This window comes from Phaseolus vulgaris, chromosome 8 (genome assembly GCF_000499845.2).
Source record: "Phaseolus vulgaris cultivar G19833 chromosome 8, P. vulgaris v2.0, whole genome shotgun sequence".
NCBI lineage: Eukaryota > Viridiplantae > Streptophyta > Magnoliopsida > Fabales > Fabaceae > Phaseolus > Phaseolus vulgaris.
This window is the reverse complement of record NC_023752.2, coordinates 21,558,241-21,575,979: the sequence shown is the minus strand read 5'-3', so window position 1 is coordinate 21,575,979 and position 17,739 is coordinate 21,558,241. Positions and strand designations below refer to the sequence as shown.

At 34.0% G+C, this 17,739-nt stretch overlaps 4 protein-coding genes across 4 annotated transcripts; all 4 read right to left on the bottom strand.

Annotated features, from left to right (window-relative positions):
• Window positions 1-4,015: 4,015 nt before the first annotated feature.
• LOC137826550 (uncharacterized) lies at window positions 4,016-5,936 on the bottom strand. The gene is made up of 4 exons (XM_068632552.1): window positions 5,849-5,936; window positions 5,647-5,748; window positions 4,322-4,681; window positions 4,016-4,224 (listed from the first exon to the last, which is right to left on the bottom strand). Exons 1-4 carry the CDS (start codon window positions 5,876-5,878, stop codon window positions 4,150-4,152), a joined length of 567 nt encoding a protein of 188 aa, XP_068488653.1. The 5' UTR covers window positions 5,879-5,936; the 3' UTR covers window positions 4,016-4,149.
• Window positions 5,922-7,247, bottom strand: LOC137824745 (uncharacterized). Its single transcript, XM_068630419.1, has 5 exons — window positions 7,235-7,247; window positions 6,650-7,147; window positions 6,321-6,562; window positions 6,021-6,092; window positions 5,922-5,927 (listed from the first exon to the last, which is right to left on the bottom strand). The coding sequence occupies exons 1-5, from the start codon at window positions 7,245-7,247 to the stop codon at window positions 5,922-5,924; spliced, it is 831 nt and encodes a 276-aa protein (XP_068486520.1).
• Window positions 7,248-7,278: 31 nt separating this feature from the next.
• Window positions 7,279-9,801, bottom strand: LOC137824744 (uncharacterized). The gene is made up of 4 exons (XM_068630417.1): window positions 8,639-9,801; window positions 8,248-8,556; window positions 8,050-8,155; window positions 7,279-7,971 (listed from the first exon to the last, which is right to left on the bottom strand). Exons 1-4 carry the CDS (start codon window positions 9,799-9,801, stop codon window positions 7,279-7,281), a joined length of 2,271 nt encoding a protein of 756 aa, XP_068486518.1.
• Window positions 9,802-9,877: 76 nt separating this feature from the next.
• Window positions 9,878-10,903, bottom strand: LOC137824743 (uncharacterized). The gene has a single exon (XM_068630416.1). The coding sequence runs from the start codon at window positions 10,901-10,903 to the stop codon at window positions 9,878-9,880; it is 1,026 nt and encodes a 341-aa protein (XP_068486517.1).
• Window positions 10,904-17,739: the final 6,836 nt, after the last annotated feature.

The window sequence follows — 17,739 nt, the reverse complement described above, 5'->3', positions numbered from 1 at the left end:
GAGGTAGTTCCGAAAACTGGTGTGTTTCCCATTTTTTTCGAAACTTGTTTCCGTGCCAAAGCTTCTCCTTTTACCATTGAGGTAGTTCCGAAATCTTATGTGTTTCCATATTTTTGAAACTTTTTTGGTTTCGTTCCCATTTTTTTAAACTTTTTTGGTTCCGTTCCCATTTTTTTAGAAACTTGTAGGGCTTTTGGTTGATATTTTGATCAATTTTTGTGTGAATGTATTTTTTTTTTTTTTTTTTTTGCAGAAGGAGGTGCTATATGAGAATGAGTGGTTGGATAAGATAGAGAAGATGAAATGTGGAGGGGAGCAGGAGATGATTAACTTTAGTATTGCATATTAGAAAATCCTAACTAATATGGCCTATCAACATGAACTCTATTTGTATGTTTATTATACTCTTAATTGCTTCATCATTTAACGTGATAGTTAATCAGAACTATGATTTCAATTTTTTTATTTATGATGTTTTACTATGACCGAGGAGAGGAAGTTGTTGATAAGAAAAGGAAAATGAGCATGGACAAAACAAGGACACTTAAATCTTGTTATACACCTAGAGATAGAAAGGGATAAAAGAGAGAAAAGAGATAATGGATAATACCGACTAGAAGAGAGATACAGAGAAATGAAGAGTGTCAACTAGGTCCATACACTGTTGTGTAGGTGTTCATGTATCATTCCTCGTGAGAAAGTCAATGGTTGATTAAAACAAATTGTGCTTGGTACTTTACTTGGTCGTTATTTCTAGCGTGCGGGGGAAGGTTTTTGTAGTTGGTTGATATTCCTCGTTTTTTGAAATGAACTCTTCATTATAAACCAAATTTGTCTGTCCTAAAATGTTCTATTTTTATTCTAATATCACATGAGTTGAAGTATTTAACTTATCTTGTAATAGTTTCTCTTTTCTCTAGCTAATATTTGATTCCACTTTGGTGTTTGGTTGTAGTTCGGTTTGATGTTACATTAATGTTGTTGTATGGATTAGGAATGTTCATGTTTGGGGTCAGTTTGAGGATTAGGCTACCAAAACCATACGGCATGTTCTAGAAATTCACAAGCCAAACTCTGATTTTTTATGAACTGAATAAGGTTGTGTACCATAAAAGTAGGTCATTGAGCAGATACAATGTGGACATAGATTTTCGATTTAACAACTTGCAGGTTTATTGTATAGATTTTCACCTATAACTAACAAGGAAACAACACATTTTAAACAAAGGTCTTGATTATAAGACTATTTTGTTAGAAACAAGATAAGTAAAATGACCTTGTGTGGAAAATTGTAGATACTCTTGGTAGGCCAAACTGCATGTAATGGTAGCTGTCTAGGATTTGACTCTGGGATCAAGCAGTTCACAACAGGACTTTGTGCCACTATCTCTTTGTAAATGCCATATATTTAAATTTGTAAAACTAATCATGATCCTTCACCTAGTAGTTAATGTTTTTGGGATAATATTTTATTGCAAATTGTGGAGAGGTGCTTGTATAGAACATAAAATAAAATTCATTTTATGAATAAAGGCTATAATAGTTAGGTGATCTAGACTAGTTGTAACTCAATTTCTATCCTTAATTGGAAAGAGGTAAATATATTGTTGAGAAATTTGTAGCCATATCATGGGATGTTGTTATATTTTTCCTAGCAACTAGTGGCCTTGACTTGTCTTTATTGTATTTTTTGTTTAATAGGTACAAGACCTAGACTTGAAAGGTGTTAGTCATTTGTTGGTGGATGAAATTCATGAAAGAGGCTATATCGGTTCTACAACTTTGGTTGTTGTAAGTATACTTTCATTAACCTTTAAAATAGTTTAATATATTCATATTTTACTCTAACATTATTTTTTCAATGTTTAAGGTATTTACATCACCTCTACATCGAGAAGAAGAATGCTTATATTTATAGATTTCTTGACCTAGTTGCCATTCAGAATGTGGAAAATAAAGCGACTGAAGTGCAAACATACTTAATAGAGACATTTCAAAATGAAGGAAAAGAAGTGTATTTAGCACCTTACTCGCATCAACAAGTATACAATTTTAAATTACAGTTAATTAATTTAGAACTTATTTATTATTAATATAATTATAGCTTGCACGGGTCATTGGCAGTTGTTAGTCATTATTCCTTGTCATTTTCTCGTGGTTATCTTGTGTTCATTACATAAGAAAACTAACACTTTGGCCATCAAACATTTACTAGACGCGTAAGTTTTTTATTCTATTATATTTTCTACCTTAATGAATTAACGAATGTTTACCTTTGTATAGGGCTTTGGAGGCTCATTCGAGATTGTAAGGCCTTCCACTTGTAGCTAGGAAGAAGATACAATTAATTGCATCTAATGTAACTTATTTGTCCCACCACTATTAGAAGATATTAGAATGCATCAGACTTCATTCTTTTTAAGTTTTTTTTTTATCAGCAATAAAAAAGTGTTTATGATAAGATGTAAATTTCGGTACTTTATTGATTAATGAATGAGTTTGTCTGTAAATTATATGTAATTGTCTGGATAACATTGATATGCAGATGATTGTTGTTAATGAATAGAGTAAAATTGATCAATGATTAAGTTTGTCTGGAAATTATATGCAATTGTCTAGATAACATTGATATGTAAGTCATTGTTATTAATGGATGGAAGAAAATTAATCAATTTATCTGGATAACATTGATATGCAATTGATTGTTATTAATGAATGGGAAAAATGTGATCAATGAATGAGTTTATATGTAAATTATATTCATTTGTATAGATAACATTGATATGCATGTGATTGTTATTAATGAATGGAAAAAAAATTGATCAATGAATGAGTTTGTCTGGAAATTGTATGCGTTTGGATAACATTGATATGCAAGTGATTTATATTAATGAATGGGGGGAAATTGATCAATGAATGAGTTTGTATGAAATTTGTATGCAGATGATTGTTATTAATGAATGTAGGAAAATTGATAAAATAGTTGTTTTTCTAAAAAAAGCAAACTTACTATGATGGTTATTGTAATAGATGACATAAAAAGTATTATTTACAATGATGGATGTAGGAATATTTGTCATAGAAAATCACTTACTATGCCGATTCTAATGAGAACCATCATAGTAAATTGTATTTCTATGATAGTTGTAGAAATACCAGTCATAGAAAGTTTTGTCTAAACATATTATAACAGGTATTTTGTACATTTTATGACAATTCATAGACAACAACCATAGTAAATCAACTTAATATGTTAGTTTTTCAACCGACATAGAAAGTACAAAGTTATTATAACTCCTGATTTTATGTCGCCCTCAGAACAGTCGTAAAAGTCTTGTAGAACTGTCATATAAAATCTTTTTTGCACTAGTGCATGTAATAAATATATGTTTTATATAATTAAAATCTATGATAAATACTTATAAATTTAAATAGACCATATTACACTACAAAAAAACGTGTATAATGCAGCGGTTATTTTCGTAAAAACTGGCGTTTTTAACCGCCGCATTATACGTCTGTGGCGGTATTGCGTACCGCCAGAATTCTTGCCGCCACAAAGTTTAATGTGGCGGTCAAATGAGAACCGTTGTAGCAGACGCCATAGTATGCATTGTATAATGTGGCGGTTTTAAGCGTGCAATTGACGTCAGTTATAAATGTCGTAATTTTAAAATTGGGTAAACCAATTCTTACGTAAATAGTGGCAGTTTTAACCGCCACTTTATAACTGTAATAATTCGAATATTAAATATTTAATTTTATTTTTAATATTTATAATAATTTATTTAATTCTATTTTATAATTTGATTTCATAATATTATTTAATTTGATATTATAATTAAACTTTAATTTTATTTTTAATATTTTTAATATTTATAATAATTTATTTAATTCTATTTTATAATTTGATTTTATAATATTAATTAATTTGATATTATGTTTCATAATATATATAATTAAGTTATAACATAAACTAATTTCATAATATATTTAAAATTGAGAAATATAATAATCAAAAGATGAGTTCATTCATTCATTGAAATAACAAAGTTGATAATGTCAAACTAATCCAAACAACAAGTAAATTAAATTGTCAAAATGTAAATTGTTTCATTTTCTAAACATATTACAAGTAAATTCTCAATCCTAGTTTGTCTTACTCCCTCCACTTGATCTTATATTCTGGTTTGGTGATGGAGCACCACTAGCAACATCCGGTGCCTGGAATAAGTTAAAATATGTTTAAAATTAATTGACAATTTTTAAAAAATAAATGAAAACAATATTATAATAAAATTTTAAGTATAGTAATTTATACCTCATTAATAGATGCTTGTACCAAATTTGCTGCCATTGCAGCAAAATGTTCCGGCACGTCTGGTCTAGAAGCAATGTAGGCTAGCATAGTATGCATTTGGCTCCTTACAACTGCAAGTTCTGTTGCCATCTTTTCTACCTTTTCTTCAACATTTGTTGAAGACCCACCACTAGAGGAACCATTATTCATATTGCTTACCCTTGTTGTGGATTTCTTGAAAGCAAGGGTAGGACAAGCTCCATATGAAAGTCCTCTGACCCTCCCTGGATGCTCCTTTCCAAAAATGACACCAACAGGATCATTTGGAGATATATGTGATGCAGTTTCTGGATTTTCCAGCATTAACTCATCAATTTTATCCTACATAAAAATGGAAGCAACCAACTTTAATGTTCGTCTTCCCAAAACAGTCCAAGACAGTATCCAAAATAGCCCAAAACAATCCAAAACAGTCCAAAACAATATATACCCATGGTAGAGACAATATGTTCCCAAAACAGTCTAAAACAGTCCAAGAAAGTATCCAAAATAGCCCAAAACAATCCAAAACAGTCCAAAACAATATATACCCATGGTAGAGACAATATGTTCCCAAAACAGTCCAAGGAAGTATCCAAAATAGGCCAAAACAATCCAAAATAGTCCAAAACAATATATATCCATGATAGAGACAATATGTTCCCAAAACAATCCAAAACAGTTCAAGACAATATATACTCATGGTAGAGACAAAGTGTTCCCAAAACAATCGAAAACAATTCAAGACAGTATCCAAAATAGCTCAAAACAGTCCAAAATAGTCCAAAACAATATATAGCCATAATAGAGACAATATGTTCCCAAAACAATCCAAAATAGTTCAAGACAGTATCCAAAATAGCCTAAAACAATTCAAAACAGTCCAAAACAATATATACTCATGGTAGAGACAAAGTGTTCCCAAAACAATCGAAAACAATTCAAGACAGTATCCAAAATAGCTCAAAACAATCCAAAATAGTATATACTCATGGCAGACACAATATGTTCCCAAAACAGTCCAAGACAGTATCCAAAATAGCCCAAAACAATCCAAAACAGTCCAAAACAATATATACCCATGGTAGAGACAATATGTTCCTAAAACAGTCCAAGACAGTGTCCAAAATAACCCAAAACAGTCTAAGACAGTATCTAAAATAGTCCAAAATAGTCTAAAACAATATCCAAATCAGTATCCAAATCCAAAATAGTATGTCTCAAAAATAGTATATACAGAAAACAATTACTCTGTTCAACATAAAGAAGAAAATGAGAGGTTCAAAACTGATATAATTAGAAGTTACCCCAATCTCCATAGCTTCATCATTAACATACGTGCCATTCTTCCTCTTGTGTGTGATCTTCCACATCTCAGCTCGGCCAATGTTCCTACCAGTCTCAATTTTCTATACATTCCAAAAAGGATAATATAATTACAAAAATACATAATATATTATAAATCAAAATATATGCCAAATTCACAAAGCTACATATATGTAAATATACCAGATTATCCCTCCTTCTTGACAATGCCATAGCTCCACCAGTGTGAGGAATAGTTTGTTTCTTTCTTATCTCTCTATTCCTGTTACACAGTTTCTACACAATAAAATGAAATCAGTTTTTGCAAATTTAAAATCAAGTTGAGTGAGAAATATATGAAATGAAAAGTATGTACCACTGTGGAAGGCTTGAGACGATAATCCACAAATATAGCCCACTGCTCCATGTTAAGACCATCTGGAACATTCTTTATCAAGTCATTTCTGCTTAACACTAGAATTCATTCCAGAGCTTGCATCTATACTCCCTCCACAATTTGCCAATTTTGAACATAACATCTCTCTTAGCGAGATCTTCATTTTCCATGAAGCAAAAACGACTCTTCAAATAATACAATTGTTAGTCCACATATATATTCAAAAACTGAAATAAGAATGTACATATTTAATGTTTTATTGAATGTAGGGTCAATTACCTTCAGTGCACTCTCCCATATAGTATCCTTGTAAGTATCAGGCACAGATGACCAACTTTCAAAACTTATAGGCAACAATATATGATTTGCTGCTAGCTGTCCACAAACTCCAGCAAGCAAACCACATGCTTCTCCAATGGGTTGAAAGTTATCATCATAGTTGACAACCACACGTGTTCCAATGGGCAAATTATGAGCATCCCTAACCTTGAGCTTCGTTTTCTGAGTAACTCCATGCTCATCTATAAAGTATAATACATTAAGGTATCTGCAATGAAAGTAATTAAATGAAAAAGAAAAACACAACAACAAAATTAACATATGTTTACCTATAGTATCAACAAACCAATAGTGGTTTGAATGTCTGCCTTTTTTTGGTGCCACCCTTTCTGCTTCAGATTCTAATGTATGCGGTTGTGCAGATTGAGGGGTATGTGGTTGTGTAGACTCGGATGTATGTGGCAGTGTAGACTCAAATGTATGTGGTAGTGCAGAGTCAGATGTGTGTGGTTGTGCATACTCAGATGTGCCTTCAGGTTGTGCAGATTGTGAGATTGGTGGTTGAGTAGACTCAGTTTGTGGTAGCGCTGCTGATTCAAAAGTAGGTTGTAAATCTCGTGGTTGTGCAGATTTTGAGATTTGTGGTGGTGTATGTCCAGATGCTTGTGGTAATGGAGATCCAATATGTGGTTGACCAGATTTAGTTATTTGTTGACGTGTAGTTTGAGGCGTGTCATTAGGTTGAACATAGTTCCTCACAGATGTGTCTGAACTATGTCCACCAATTGCCTTAAGCAAGTTCTTAATCCTCTTAGGCTTAGGCATATCTGCACATAAAAAGGAAAGAATAAAATACAAAAACAAGATATAACAATGCATATCAAAGTACATAATCAAATAGATGTGCAACTAACAATAACCATACATGTGCAGTTTTATTAACAAACCAAGCTTATTATTACTCTGACATTGAGTCATTTTCATGAAGTTCGTGATCATTGTTGTCCTCGTTTAATAATTCATCATCTTCATCATCCCTAAACAATGGCAAATGTTCAGACTCGCTGAAAAAATGGTTTAAATCTTGTTGTGGACATGGTTCCAGTTCACAAACTTCATTATCTCCTTCTCCCATATCATACAAGTCTCGTGGTTTCAAGTGGACGACAATTTTCCAATCCTTGTTAACTTCATCATTAACATAATATACCATTTCAGCTTGTGAAGCTTCAATATATGGATCATGCTCCTCACGATCTCCCATTTGAATTAATCTTGAAAAATTAATAGAAGTAAAACCCCACGGATCCTTTCTAAGCCCCCTATCTCTTGTGGTGTCAGCCCATTTACATTTGAACAATGTCACTTTAAAACGACCATAGTAATTAAGCTCAATTATATCTTCTAATTTTCCATAGTATGCCAAATCCGCTTCCCTAATGTTTTGATCAGCCATACTTGCAACACATGATGTTGATGAAGTTAAGTAAACTCCACTGTTTTGGGTTTTTAACCCATGTTCTCGACTTTCGGTCCTAAACTTGAATCCATTTACATTGAAGGCAGAAAATCTCCTAGCATGTGGAGTCGGACCTTGAGATAGATACTTAAGATCATTTGACACTGTACTTGAAATGTCTGGGTTATTAATCTACAAAAATAAGGATTGAATGTGTGAACATATGTTACAAACTTTAATAAAACAATTATAAAAGCAGTTTCTACGTACCCTTTGAGGAAACCAATTCATGAAATCCTTATTAACAATCCTTTCTATCTCTATATTTGAAATTCTTCTCCCTCTAGACCTCCTTCGCAAATGACTTTTAAATTCCCTAAGAAAATAATCATAACCAATGTGTTACTAATGATTCCATTAAGGACACATTTTGAATATAATTAAATTTATAGTTGTGTTAACACTCACTGAATGAAAGGGGTAACTTCAGGGCAATTAAATAACACATATCGATGTGCTTGAGTTCTTTGCATGGTTGACAACTCAAAAGTTGAAGAGGCACTTACTACTCTACCAATTGGTGGGAAAATGGTACTCAATTGTGGCATATTTGTATTACAAGAATCATCCACACGTGAAGGCCTGTTACTTCTTGTCTCAACCCCTTCCATATATTCAGAGGTAAAGGTCAGAACCTCTTCAGCTAGGTATCCTTCGGCAATGGAACCTTCCGGTTGTGCCTTGTTTCGAACATATGATTTTAAATGTCCCAAATACCTATAAAATAATTTTTCAATTAGGATAATCAAATATGAAGCTTTAAAAAACTTCAAAATCTATGTGTGCCAAAAACATTTACCTTTCTATGGGATACATCCAACGATAATGAACCGGGCCTCCAAGTTTGGCCTCACCAACTAAGTGACAAGTTAAGTGCACCATAACTGTAAAAAAGGTAGGAGGGAACAACATTTCCATGTGGCAAAGAGTTTCAATGATGCGGGACTGAAGTTTATCAAGTTCGGTTTGGCTTAAACTTTTGCCACATAATTGTCGAAAAAATGAACATAGTTCTACTATCACTGCAGTCACATTGTTTGGTAAAACATTATGTATGGCAATGGGTAGTAAATGTTCCATAAGAATATGACAATCATGACTCTTGAGGCCAAAAATCTTTCTAGATTTCAAATCAATACACCTTGAAATATTACTCGAGTATCCATCTGGCATTTTCACATCTTTCAGTGTTTGTAAAAACGTTTTTTTCTTTGGTTTTGACAATGAAAACACACTTGGCCGAAATCTTCCTCTTTCATCTGGCCAAAGTTCATTCCTTATACCCATTTCTTTAAGTACCTTTCGGGCTTTTAAATTATCTTTTGATTTCTTAGGGTCATTGAGTAATGTATACAAAACATTGTCACAAACATTTTTTTCAATATGCATGACATCTAGACAATGGTGTAACAAGTTCGTCTCCCAATAAGGAAGATCAAAAAATATACTTCTCTTTTTCCATTGTTCTGCTCCAACAACTTCAAGAACATTCTTTCCCCGACCCCTTTTACTTGTATCCGTAGGTTCTAATGGTTTTCCAAATGTAACATTGATACCCTCAACTTGTTTAAATATGTCTGACCCTGACAAATGTTCTGGTGCTTCCCTTAGTTCAGTTCTTCCGTCAAAAAGAGAACGACTCAATCTGAATCTATGTTCTTTATGTAAAAATCGACGGTGTCCCATAAAGCTGTATTTGCCCCTATACAACAAAGAAGACTCAGTGTCAAAGTTACAAGTTGGGCAAGCAAGACCAGTGTGCGTGTTCCATCCAGATAAATTGCCTAGGCCAGGGAAGTCACTAATTGTCCACAACAAAGCCGCTTGCAATGTAAACATTTCTTTTTTCGAATAATGAAAAGTTTGCACTCCATCGAACCAGAGCTCCTTTAATTCTTTTATGAGTGGTTGTAAGTATACATCAATGTCGTTTCCTGTCATTTGTTTTCCAGGAATTATCATGGATAGGATAAAAGAGGTTTGCTTCATACACTCCCAAGGAGGACGATTGTATGGGATGAGGACTACTGGCCATATACTATAGCTTGTACTCATGGTTCCGAAAGGGTTGAAGCCAATCACTAGCTAAGCCCAGTCGTACATTTCGAGGATCATTTGCAAATTCTGGATGTAATACATCAAATGCTTTCCAAGCCTCGGAATCTCTAGGATGCCTCATCAACCCATCCTGGTTATCCTCTGATGCATGCCATGTCATAGATTCAGTTGTCTTAGAACTCATAAACAATCGTTGCAATCTTGACTTCAATGGAAAGTAACGCAAGATCTTTGCATATTGTTTCTTATCTTTATCTTTCCACTTAGACATTTTGCACCGTTTACATTCTTCTAAGCTTTCATTCTCTTCACCCCAATATAGCATGCAATCTTTTGGACAAGCTGGTATTTTGACATAATTAAGACCAAGTTTGTTAATCACATTCTTGGCCTCATAAAATGAGTTAGGAAACTTAGCATGTTCAAATGCGTCCTTTAGCAAGTTTAGAATCATGGTCATTGCTTTATCACTCATTCTACACATGCATTTTATATGATACAACTTCAACATGAATGATAACTTTGAATACTTGGTACAACCTTCATATAGTGGTTCATTATTGTCCTTCAACAACGCATCAAAGTTTGTATTTCCTTCACCATGCAACATATCATCTTGTACACCATCATCTTGAGTACCCTCATCAATGTGATCATCGTGGTGCCCCACAAACCCAAATGCATCGTTCAACATGTCTTCCACTGGATTATGAGATTCTATGACATCTTCAATGACATGCGTACTTGGAACAACCACAGACTCATTTCCACTTAGTCCTTCACCGTGCATATACCAAGTTTGGTAGTTTTGAGGAAAAGTGCTACATGTTAAGTGTTCTTGAACTACATCCCTTGTTTGCCACTTATTGAAACCACACTTTAAACACGGACACTTTATGACAAGACCATTAGCATGTCCAAATGCAAATTCCAAAAATTCATTCAAACCATTTGCATATTCAATGGTGTTTCGTGGTTTAGAAATCCAACTTTTATCAATTGGCATGACTACAAAACAAAACACCATAACAAAAAATTACTTACATAAATGTGTTAACTACATAAAATAGTTAATCAGAACCTACATTTACCAAACTAGCTTTTGGTAAATTTTATGGGTCACACAAACAAAATTTTAATTATACAACCAATCTATACGCTTCAAAACAGATCTGGATGGTTGAATATAAAGTTAGATCCAAACCAATTTGCAAGTTGGTTTGGATCAATTGTTGTCTCTATGAATTTCTTAATCATTCTATAAATAATCATTATCAAATAACCATTATAAATAACCATTATCATTCTATAAGCTAACACAATGCAATCAAAATTTAAGTACGTGCAGGTTATCTTCAAATTAATGAAACTAAGTCTGTAAAGGCTAATATATAATAAAAGTTGAAGTAAGACATGAACCCTTGCTTTTTGTAGTTAACCATTCATATAAAAACCGACTCATGCTTAAGTAGAATAAAAATAAATGGCTAAACCTGTAATAAATTCCTGGGGTTGAACCTGAATTTGCAATATTATCCGGGAACAGTATGGTGTAAGAAATATAATAGACCTGCAAGAAAACAAAAAAAAAAAAAACACATTACACATTGGAAAATACATAAAAATAACCTTTAAGATATAATTTTTAAACAATGCAGACACACAAGAACAAGTTGAGATAATTCATTTTATAGAGTTCAATGGTGTCAATTGATCCAAATAAAATACTCTGAACTTTTCCTTCTCAGATTGACTCTTAAACCTTGAACTTTGTGTAAAAAGTTACAGGTGATGTTTGGAAGTTCTATTGTTAAGATTCTGTTAATTGTTTTGTGGTAGTTCGTTTCTTTTAAACGCAAGGGAAGTTCTATTCTGCCTCTACAATTTCTGCTATGAATAATTTGAAACAGCAGGGGTTGAGGTTTCGCTTTCTTGATGATGTTTCTTTGCTTCCTTAAAGCTACAGCAGGCAGCAAAGGGTGTGGTTTTTAAGTAGTGAATGGCAAAGAGGATCTACAGGTAGGGGTTTTTTATGATGAGAATCAAATAAAGGAGGCTTTTATTAATGGAGGAAGAGGACATCCACCCTCACATTTGAAGTTCTTCCTTCTAGTCTTCTCAAAATTAAAAGAAGACATAAAATAAAGATGAGGCCCAAGCCCAAAGCCCAAGCCCAAGCCCAAGAAGGCCAAAGCCCAAAGAGCCCAAATCCATCCCATGAGGGGCAAGGCCAAGCTTTGAAATACTCTTGTATAGTTTTAGGAGGTGTGGTTATTAAATAAAGGTGTGTGAAAATGTAAAATAAAGTCACATTGTCCATGTGACTTAGGAGAGTGGTGTAGGTGTAGTTTTTGGGAGGTGTCATAGTAGAAAAAGGTCACACCTCCCATGTGACTTGTTTTTGGTGGGAATTTCAAATGAGTTTATTTGAAATTTCCCACCTATTTTTTCAGCACCTTAGGCTATAAATAGAGGTGCTTCCTTTGTAAAATTCAGATTTGAATTCATCTAAAGAAACTATACTCAAAATTGGAGTGAGCATTTGGAGAGCTTTTGAGCTTCTATTCTAGTCTTATCTTGAAGGACCATGGTTTCCTCAAGTGGCGGCTTCCACACTCATCTAGGAGCATCCATACTTCTAGTGGCGTGTTCATCCAACCTATCTTCCATCTTCATGAGCATTCTCTTCTCCTTCCTTTCTTCTTCTTCAATTTGTTCATGTTGCCTTGAGTTTTGAGTTGTTGTTGTTTCGGTTCCTATAATTTTCCAGCACCTATTTTCTGTTTGTTGCTTATTTCTGTTCGGTACTTTTGTTTTTAATTCAATTCTGTTCGGTCTATTCTTTTTATTTTCCTTTGTTGATTCAATTTGACAATATTTGGTTCATCCAAATGAGTTTGGGATTTGGTACTTGTTATTGGTGAGTTCTTGATTTTAGAACCATGATCCAACTTCTAAGAAAGTGCCTCTATATTTTCCAGCTCAAGGTGATTCCTCAAAGTGTCAAGAATCTTGTTCTTTGTGGCTATTGGAATCACATCATGTGGTATCATGAGTCTTAGGTTCTTCTTGTTTAATTGTTGAGTTGTGTGCACTTTATTTTCAAGAGCTCTTTTATTTTCTTGCAATTTAAGTTTCTGTTTTAGAATTTTAATTGAGTTTTCTTGCTGTTTTTCTTTTGCTCCAAGTGTTTGAGGAAAGGTTTATGGCACTCATAATTCTTATGAGTATGGTTGCTCTTTTGGAATGGCATTATCCTTCCTAGAGTTTACCTTAAGCTTCCTTTCACTTGTTACAATTTGTGTTGTGTCTTTTAATTTTTGAATCATGTCAAGTTTTGTCTTAGTCATGTTTTTCCATATATGTCATTACTTCTAGTAGTACTTTTATTGTTTTGATTGTTTCTTGCTTTGGTGTCATATAATTTTCTGAATTGATGTTGATCCTTTGTGCATTTTCTTTTTAGAATTGAGTTCATACTTGTATTCTAGACCTATACAAGTTCCACTACATCATTTTCTATTATGTCTTTGCTAGTTCATCATTCTGTTTTTTATTCCTATTAGGATTCCTCTGTTTCTGAAAAGAGTGCTTACTGTTTTTCCTTATTGCAACTGCTTTACGTACTGTAAAATTCTGAAATTCTGGATTTGAGATATTCAAAGTGTTAGAAAAGAATAGAAAAAAGAATCATTCAAAAATATGAAGTACACAAAAAATGATAAATAAAATAAAAAAAGTGTACATTCCTGCCGAAAAAAATACGGTAATCTGGCAGTGATTTTAAAAAATTTATTTCTCTCAATTGGCTTACTGTTTTTAATTGATTCCAGTGCCATTATTGAGTTAACATCTTGAAGTTTCTGTGGTATAAATTTCATAATCCAGTTCGCTCTACAACGTTCCAGTTAAATCAGTGAATATCAAACACAGTTTGCATAAAAAAAAAAATTTCCAGTAGCTAAAATTTTTGTTTTCTTCATCTACTCTAGTGCTTTTCCTTAGGTATTCTTTTGTGTGCCTACTTTTCTCATTGAGTTCTTTATTTTCTTGATTGTCTTTCATTCTTATTCTTTGAGTTTGTCTTACATATAGTTTTCCTTTTGCAATTACCTTTCCTTGCTTATACCTTTTCTTGTTTGTCTTTATTGTTTCTTTGGTTTTGTGGTGGTTTGCTCTTAAGATTGGTGTGCTTGCTTTGACATATTTCATTTGAGGATTCCAAGGCCTCAAGATCAGATTGGTGCAAGAACATTATTTCTTTGAGAGTGATATCTTTTCAGCCTTAAATTCACTTCGGCAGTTTCAATTGGAAAGCTCACTGTTTTTGCTAATTTTTAACTTGTTTGCTGTTTTGTGTGTTTGCTGTTTTTTAATTACAAATGGCTGGATCTTCAAGTGATGCATCCTCCAAGCAGAATTCTCCTTCCAAAGCTTCAATTCTTGGTGAATTACATGAAGCTCAAAGAACAATTAGAAGGTTGGAAGAGAAATTGCAAAAGATGGAGGTCAAACAAACTAGACCATCTCCTTCTATCCATGATGGACATCATTCTCATAGACCATCTTCAAGAGCTTCTTCAAATGATGTTGGCCGTGAAGATGAGCATAGGAGAAGGAGACCTCCACCCCAAGTCCATGGACAAAGACATCATCACCAAGGGGAAAGAATTCACTACGGCAATGGCTTCTACCATGATGCAAAGTCCAAGCTTCGTTCGGTCAAACTACCTTGTTTTAATGGTTCTAGTGATCCAAATGTGTATTTAGATTGGGAGACTAAGGTTGACCATTATTTTCATGTGTATAAGGTCCAAGATGACCAAAAACTTAGATTAGTTTCTTTATCCTTTTTGGGCTATGCCAAAGAATGGTGGCATAAAATTGTAATGGACATTATGTATCGCAAGAAACCTCCCGTGGTTTCTTGGAATGCTTTGAAAGAGTGTATGCGCGCGAGGTTTGTTCCTCCTTCTAGGAAGGAACACTTGTTGAAGTTCCAAAGGCTTCCTCAAGGACATAGGATGGTAGAAGAATACTTTAAAGATTTTGAAACAACTTTGACTAAAATGAATATGCATGCTAATGAAGAGTCAAAGATAAAATGGTTTGTACGTGGTTTGAGAAGAGATATTAGAGAAATTGTAGAATTAAATGAGTACTCTTCTTTAAAGAAAGTGTTTCGCCAAGCCATCAAGGTGGAATCCTATCTTTTGAAAACAACTTTCAAAAATACTCATGATGATGATTTCTACAACTCTTCTAGGAAGGATGCCAACAAAATGTCTACTCAAAATTCTCCTTCCAATTTTTCCAAACAAACCATATTTCCAAAAAACGTTTCTACTACAAAACCTTCTACTCCTAAGTCGCCTACCAAAACTTCAAATACCAAATGTTTTAAATGTTTAAGTTTTGGGCACATAGCTCTTCATTGTCCACAAAAGCAAATCTTAAAGATCAACAAAGTAAAACAAGACCTAACTCACCCACCTACCACAAGTAAACAAGAAAAAGACAAAGAAGGCCAAGTTGACATGGGTCTTATCCTTTCACCTCCAAGGTGTTTTCCTTCCTTATCTTTTTCATTACCCAAGGTTCCTATTTCACCACCATCTTGGTTAAAAAATGTTAGGGATGATTTGTTCATACCTCCTAATGGTTGTCACCATTTAAGAGGTCTTTTTCCAAAACATCACATCATTCCCAAACAAATTTTTCCAACTTGGTCGATTTATAGAACCTCCTTTTCTGAAATCCCATTATTTACAAATGCTAAGTCATGTTTACATTTTTCTTCCACTTTTAATTGTAAAACTAAACTGACTTTGTTATATGCAGGGATTCAGAATTCGTGGACGAATTCTCTCCAACTCGAGGAGTATGATGAGAATCAAATAAAGGAGGCTTTTATTAATGGAGGAAGAGGACATCCACCCTCACATTTGAAGTTCTTCCTTCCAGTCTTCTCAAAATTAAAAGAAGACATAAAATAAAGATGAGGCCCAAGCCCAAAGCCCAAGCCCAAGCCCAAGAAGGCCAAAGCCCAAAGAGCCCAAATCCATCCCATGAGGGGCAAGGCCAAGCTTTGAAATACTCTTGTATAGTTTTAGGAGGTGTGGTTATTAAATAAAGGTGTGTGAAAATGTAAAATAAAGTCACATTGTCCATGTGACTTAGGAGAGTGGTGTAGGTGTAGTTTTTGGGAGGTGTCATAGTAGAAAAAGGTCACACCTCCCATGTGACTTGTTTTTGGTGGGAATTTCAAATGAGTTTATTTGAAATTTCCCACCTATTTTTTCAGCACCTTAGGCTATAAATAGAGGTGCTTCCTTTGTAAAATTCAGATTTGAATTCATCTAAAGAAACTATACTCAAAATTGGAGTGAGCATTTGGAGAGCTTTTGAGCTTCTATTCTAGTCTTATCTTGAAGGACCATGGTTTCCCCAAGTGGCGGCTTCCACACTCATCTAGGAGCATCCATACTTCTAGTGGCGTGTTCATCCAACCTATCTTCCATCTTCATGAGCATTCTCTTCTCCTTCCTTTCTTCTTCTTCAATTTGTTCATGTTGCCTTGAGTTTTGAGTTGTTGTTGTTTCGGTTCCTATAATTTTCCAGCACCTATTTTCTGTTTGTTGCTTATTTCTGTTCGGTACTTTTGTTTTTAATTCAATTCTGTTCGGTCTATTCTTTTTATTTTCCTTTGTTGATTCAATTTGACAATATTTGGTTCATCCAAATGAGTTTGGGATTTGGTACTTGTTATTGGTGAGTTCTTGATTTTAGAACCATGATCCAACTTCTAAGAAAGTGCCTCTATATTTTCCAGCTCAAGGTGATTCCTCAAAGTGTCAAGAATCTTGTTCTTTGTGGCTATTGGAATCACATCATTTTCTCTAGGCCCTGGTAAGTTTTTTTCCAGTCTTATGCATGGCAGTTAGCAAATGCTATAATGGTTTCTGTTGTGGGAGGGCCTGGAGGTGTGCAGATGGTTATGAGAGGCATTGGATAAATGGGAGGTGTTGTCTTACGGCTCAGGCTCAAACAATAGGAAGCAAGTGTAATAGCTAGTACTTAATGGGGTGGTTTTTTGTTTTCAGCTGCTTTTTTAAGCATTGGACTTCTCTGTTGGCAGATTTCTCCCCTTGGTGGATGATTAATCCTTATGGGGAAATGTTGAGTAAGTTTAGTAAGGGTTGGTGGCAGGAATAGTATCACTAGTGGTTATATCTAGCTACACTTATGGGAAGTTTATTCTCTTTTTTGTGGTGATAATCTTTTGAGCATGCTGGTTTTTACAGGAAAAGCCTTGATCAGGGAAATAAAAGTGCTTAGCACACAATCACCCTGTGCCTGCTGTCAAAAACGTTGTGTGCAGGTTTTTTCTGCATAATTTTAGCAGCAACCTTGGTATTTTCCCACTTTCTTAGCTTTTCTTCACCCAAATTCTATCTTAAAGGATCCAATCAATAATCCATAACTCACATTCATGTTCCCTTCATGTTCCTATACTGCTTTGGGACCAAACCCAACACAAAAAAACCAATGGATCACTGTCACTGTTTAAGCAAATTCTCGTGAAGCAACTTATCACATGCACAGAAAAAAAGTCATTGCTTCCAAGTTGTTTACATCTAGTTTATTCATAAATTTATTTGATGGAGCATTTGATGGGCATATACTTTTATCAAAGCATAAAACTGATTGATTCTTCCACAGGAATATTACGGGCCTCTTCCTTTTACCCCGATCATTACCAACCCAAAAACCTACACATATGGTCTAAAGAAACTATTGTTTAAGGTCCCCTCAATACCACAATTCAGCACTCATTATGTT

Coding starts and splice junctions, on each gene's coding strand:
- LOC137824744 (XM_068630417.1), bottom strand. CDS start 9,801: ATGATAATTCCTGGAAAACAAATGACAGGAAACGACATTGATGTATAC. Junction 8,557..8,638: donor TGGATGTATCCCATAGAAAG/GTAAATGTTTTT, acceptor ATTATTTTATAG/GTATTTGGGACATTTAAAAT. Junction 7,972..8,049: donor TGAATTGGTTTCCTCAAAGG/GTACGTAGAAAC, acceptor TTATTTTTGTAG/ATTAATAACCCAGACATTTC.
- LOC137824743 (XM_068630416.1), bottom strand. CDS start 10,903: ATGCCAATTGATAAAAGTTGGATTTCTAAACCACGAAACACCATTGAA.
- LOC137824745 (XM_068630419.1), bottom strand. Junction 6,563..6,649: donor TTGGTTTGTTGATACTATAG/GTAAACATATGT, acceptor TATACTTTATAG/ATGAGCATGGAGTTACTCAG. Junction 6,093..6,320: donor TATGGGAGAGTGCACTGAAG/GTAATTGACCCT, acceptor GACTTGATAAAG/AATGTTCCAGATGGTCTTAA.
- LOC137826550 (XM_068632552.1), bottom strand. CDS start 5,878: ATGGCATTGTCAAGAAGGAGGGATAATCTG. Junction 5,749..5,848: donor CAAGAAGGAGGGATAATCTG/GTATATTTACAT, acceptor TGGAATGTATAG/AAAATTGAGACTGGTAGGAA. Junction 4,682..5,646: donor ATGAAGCTATGGAGATTGGG/GTAACTTCTAAT, acceptor ATTTTTATGTAG/GATAAAATTGATGAGTTAAT.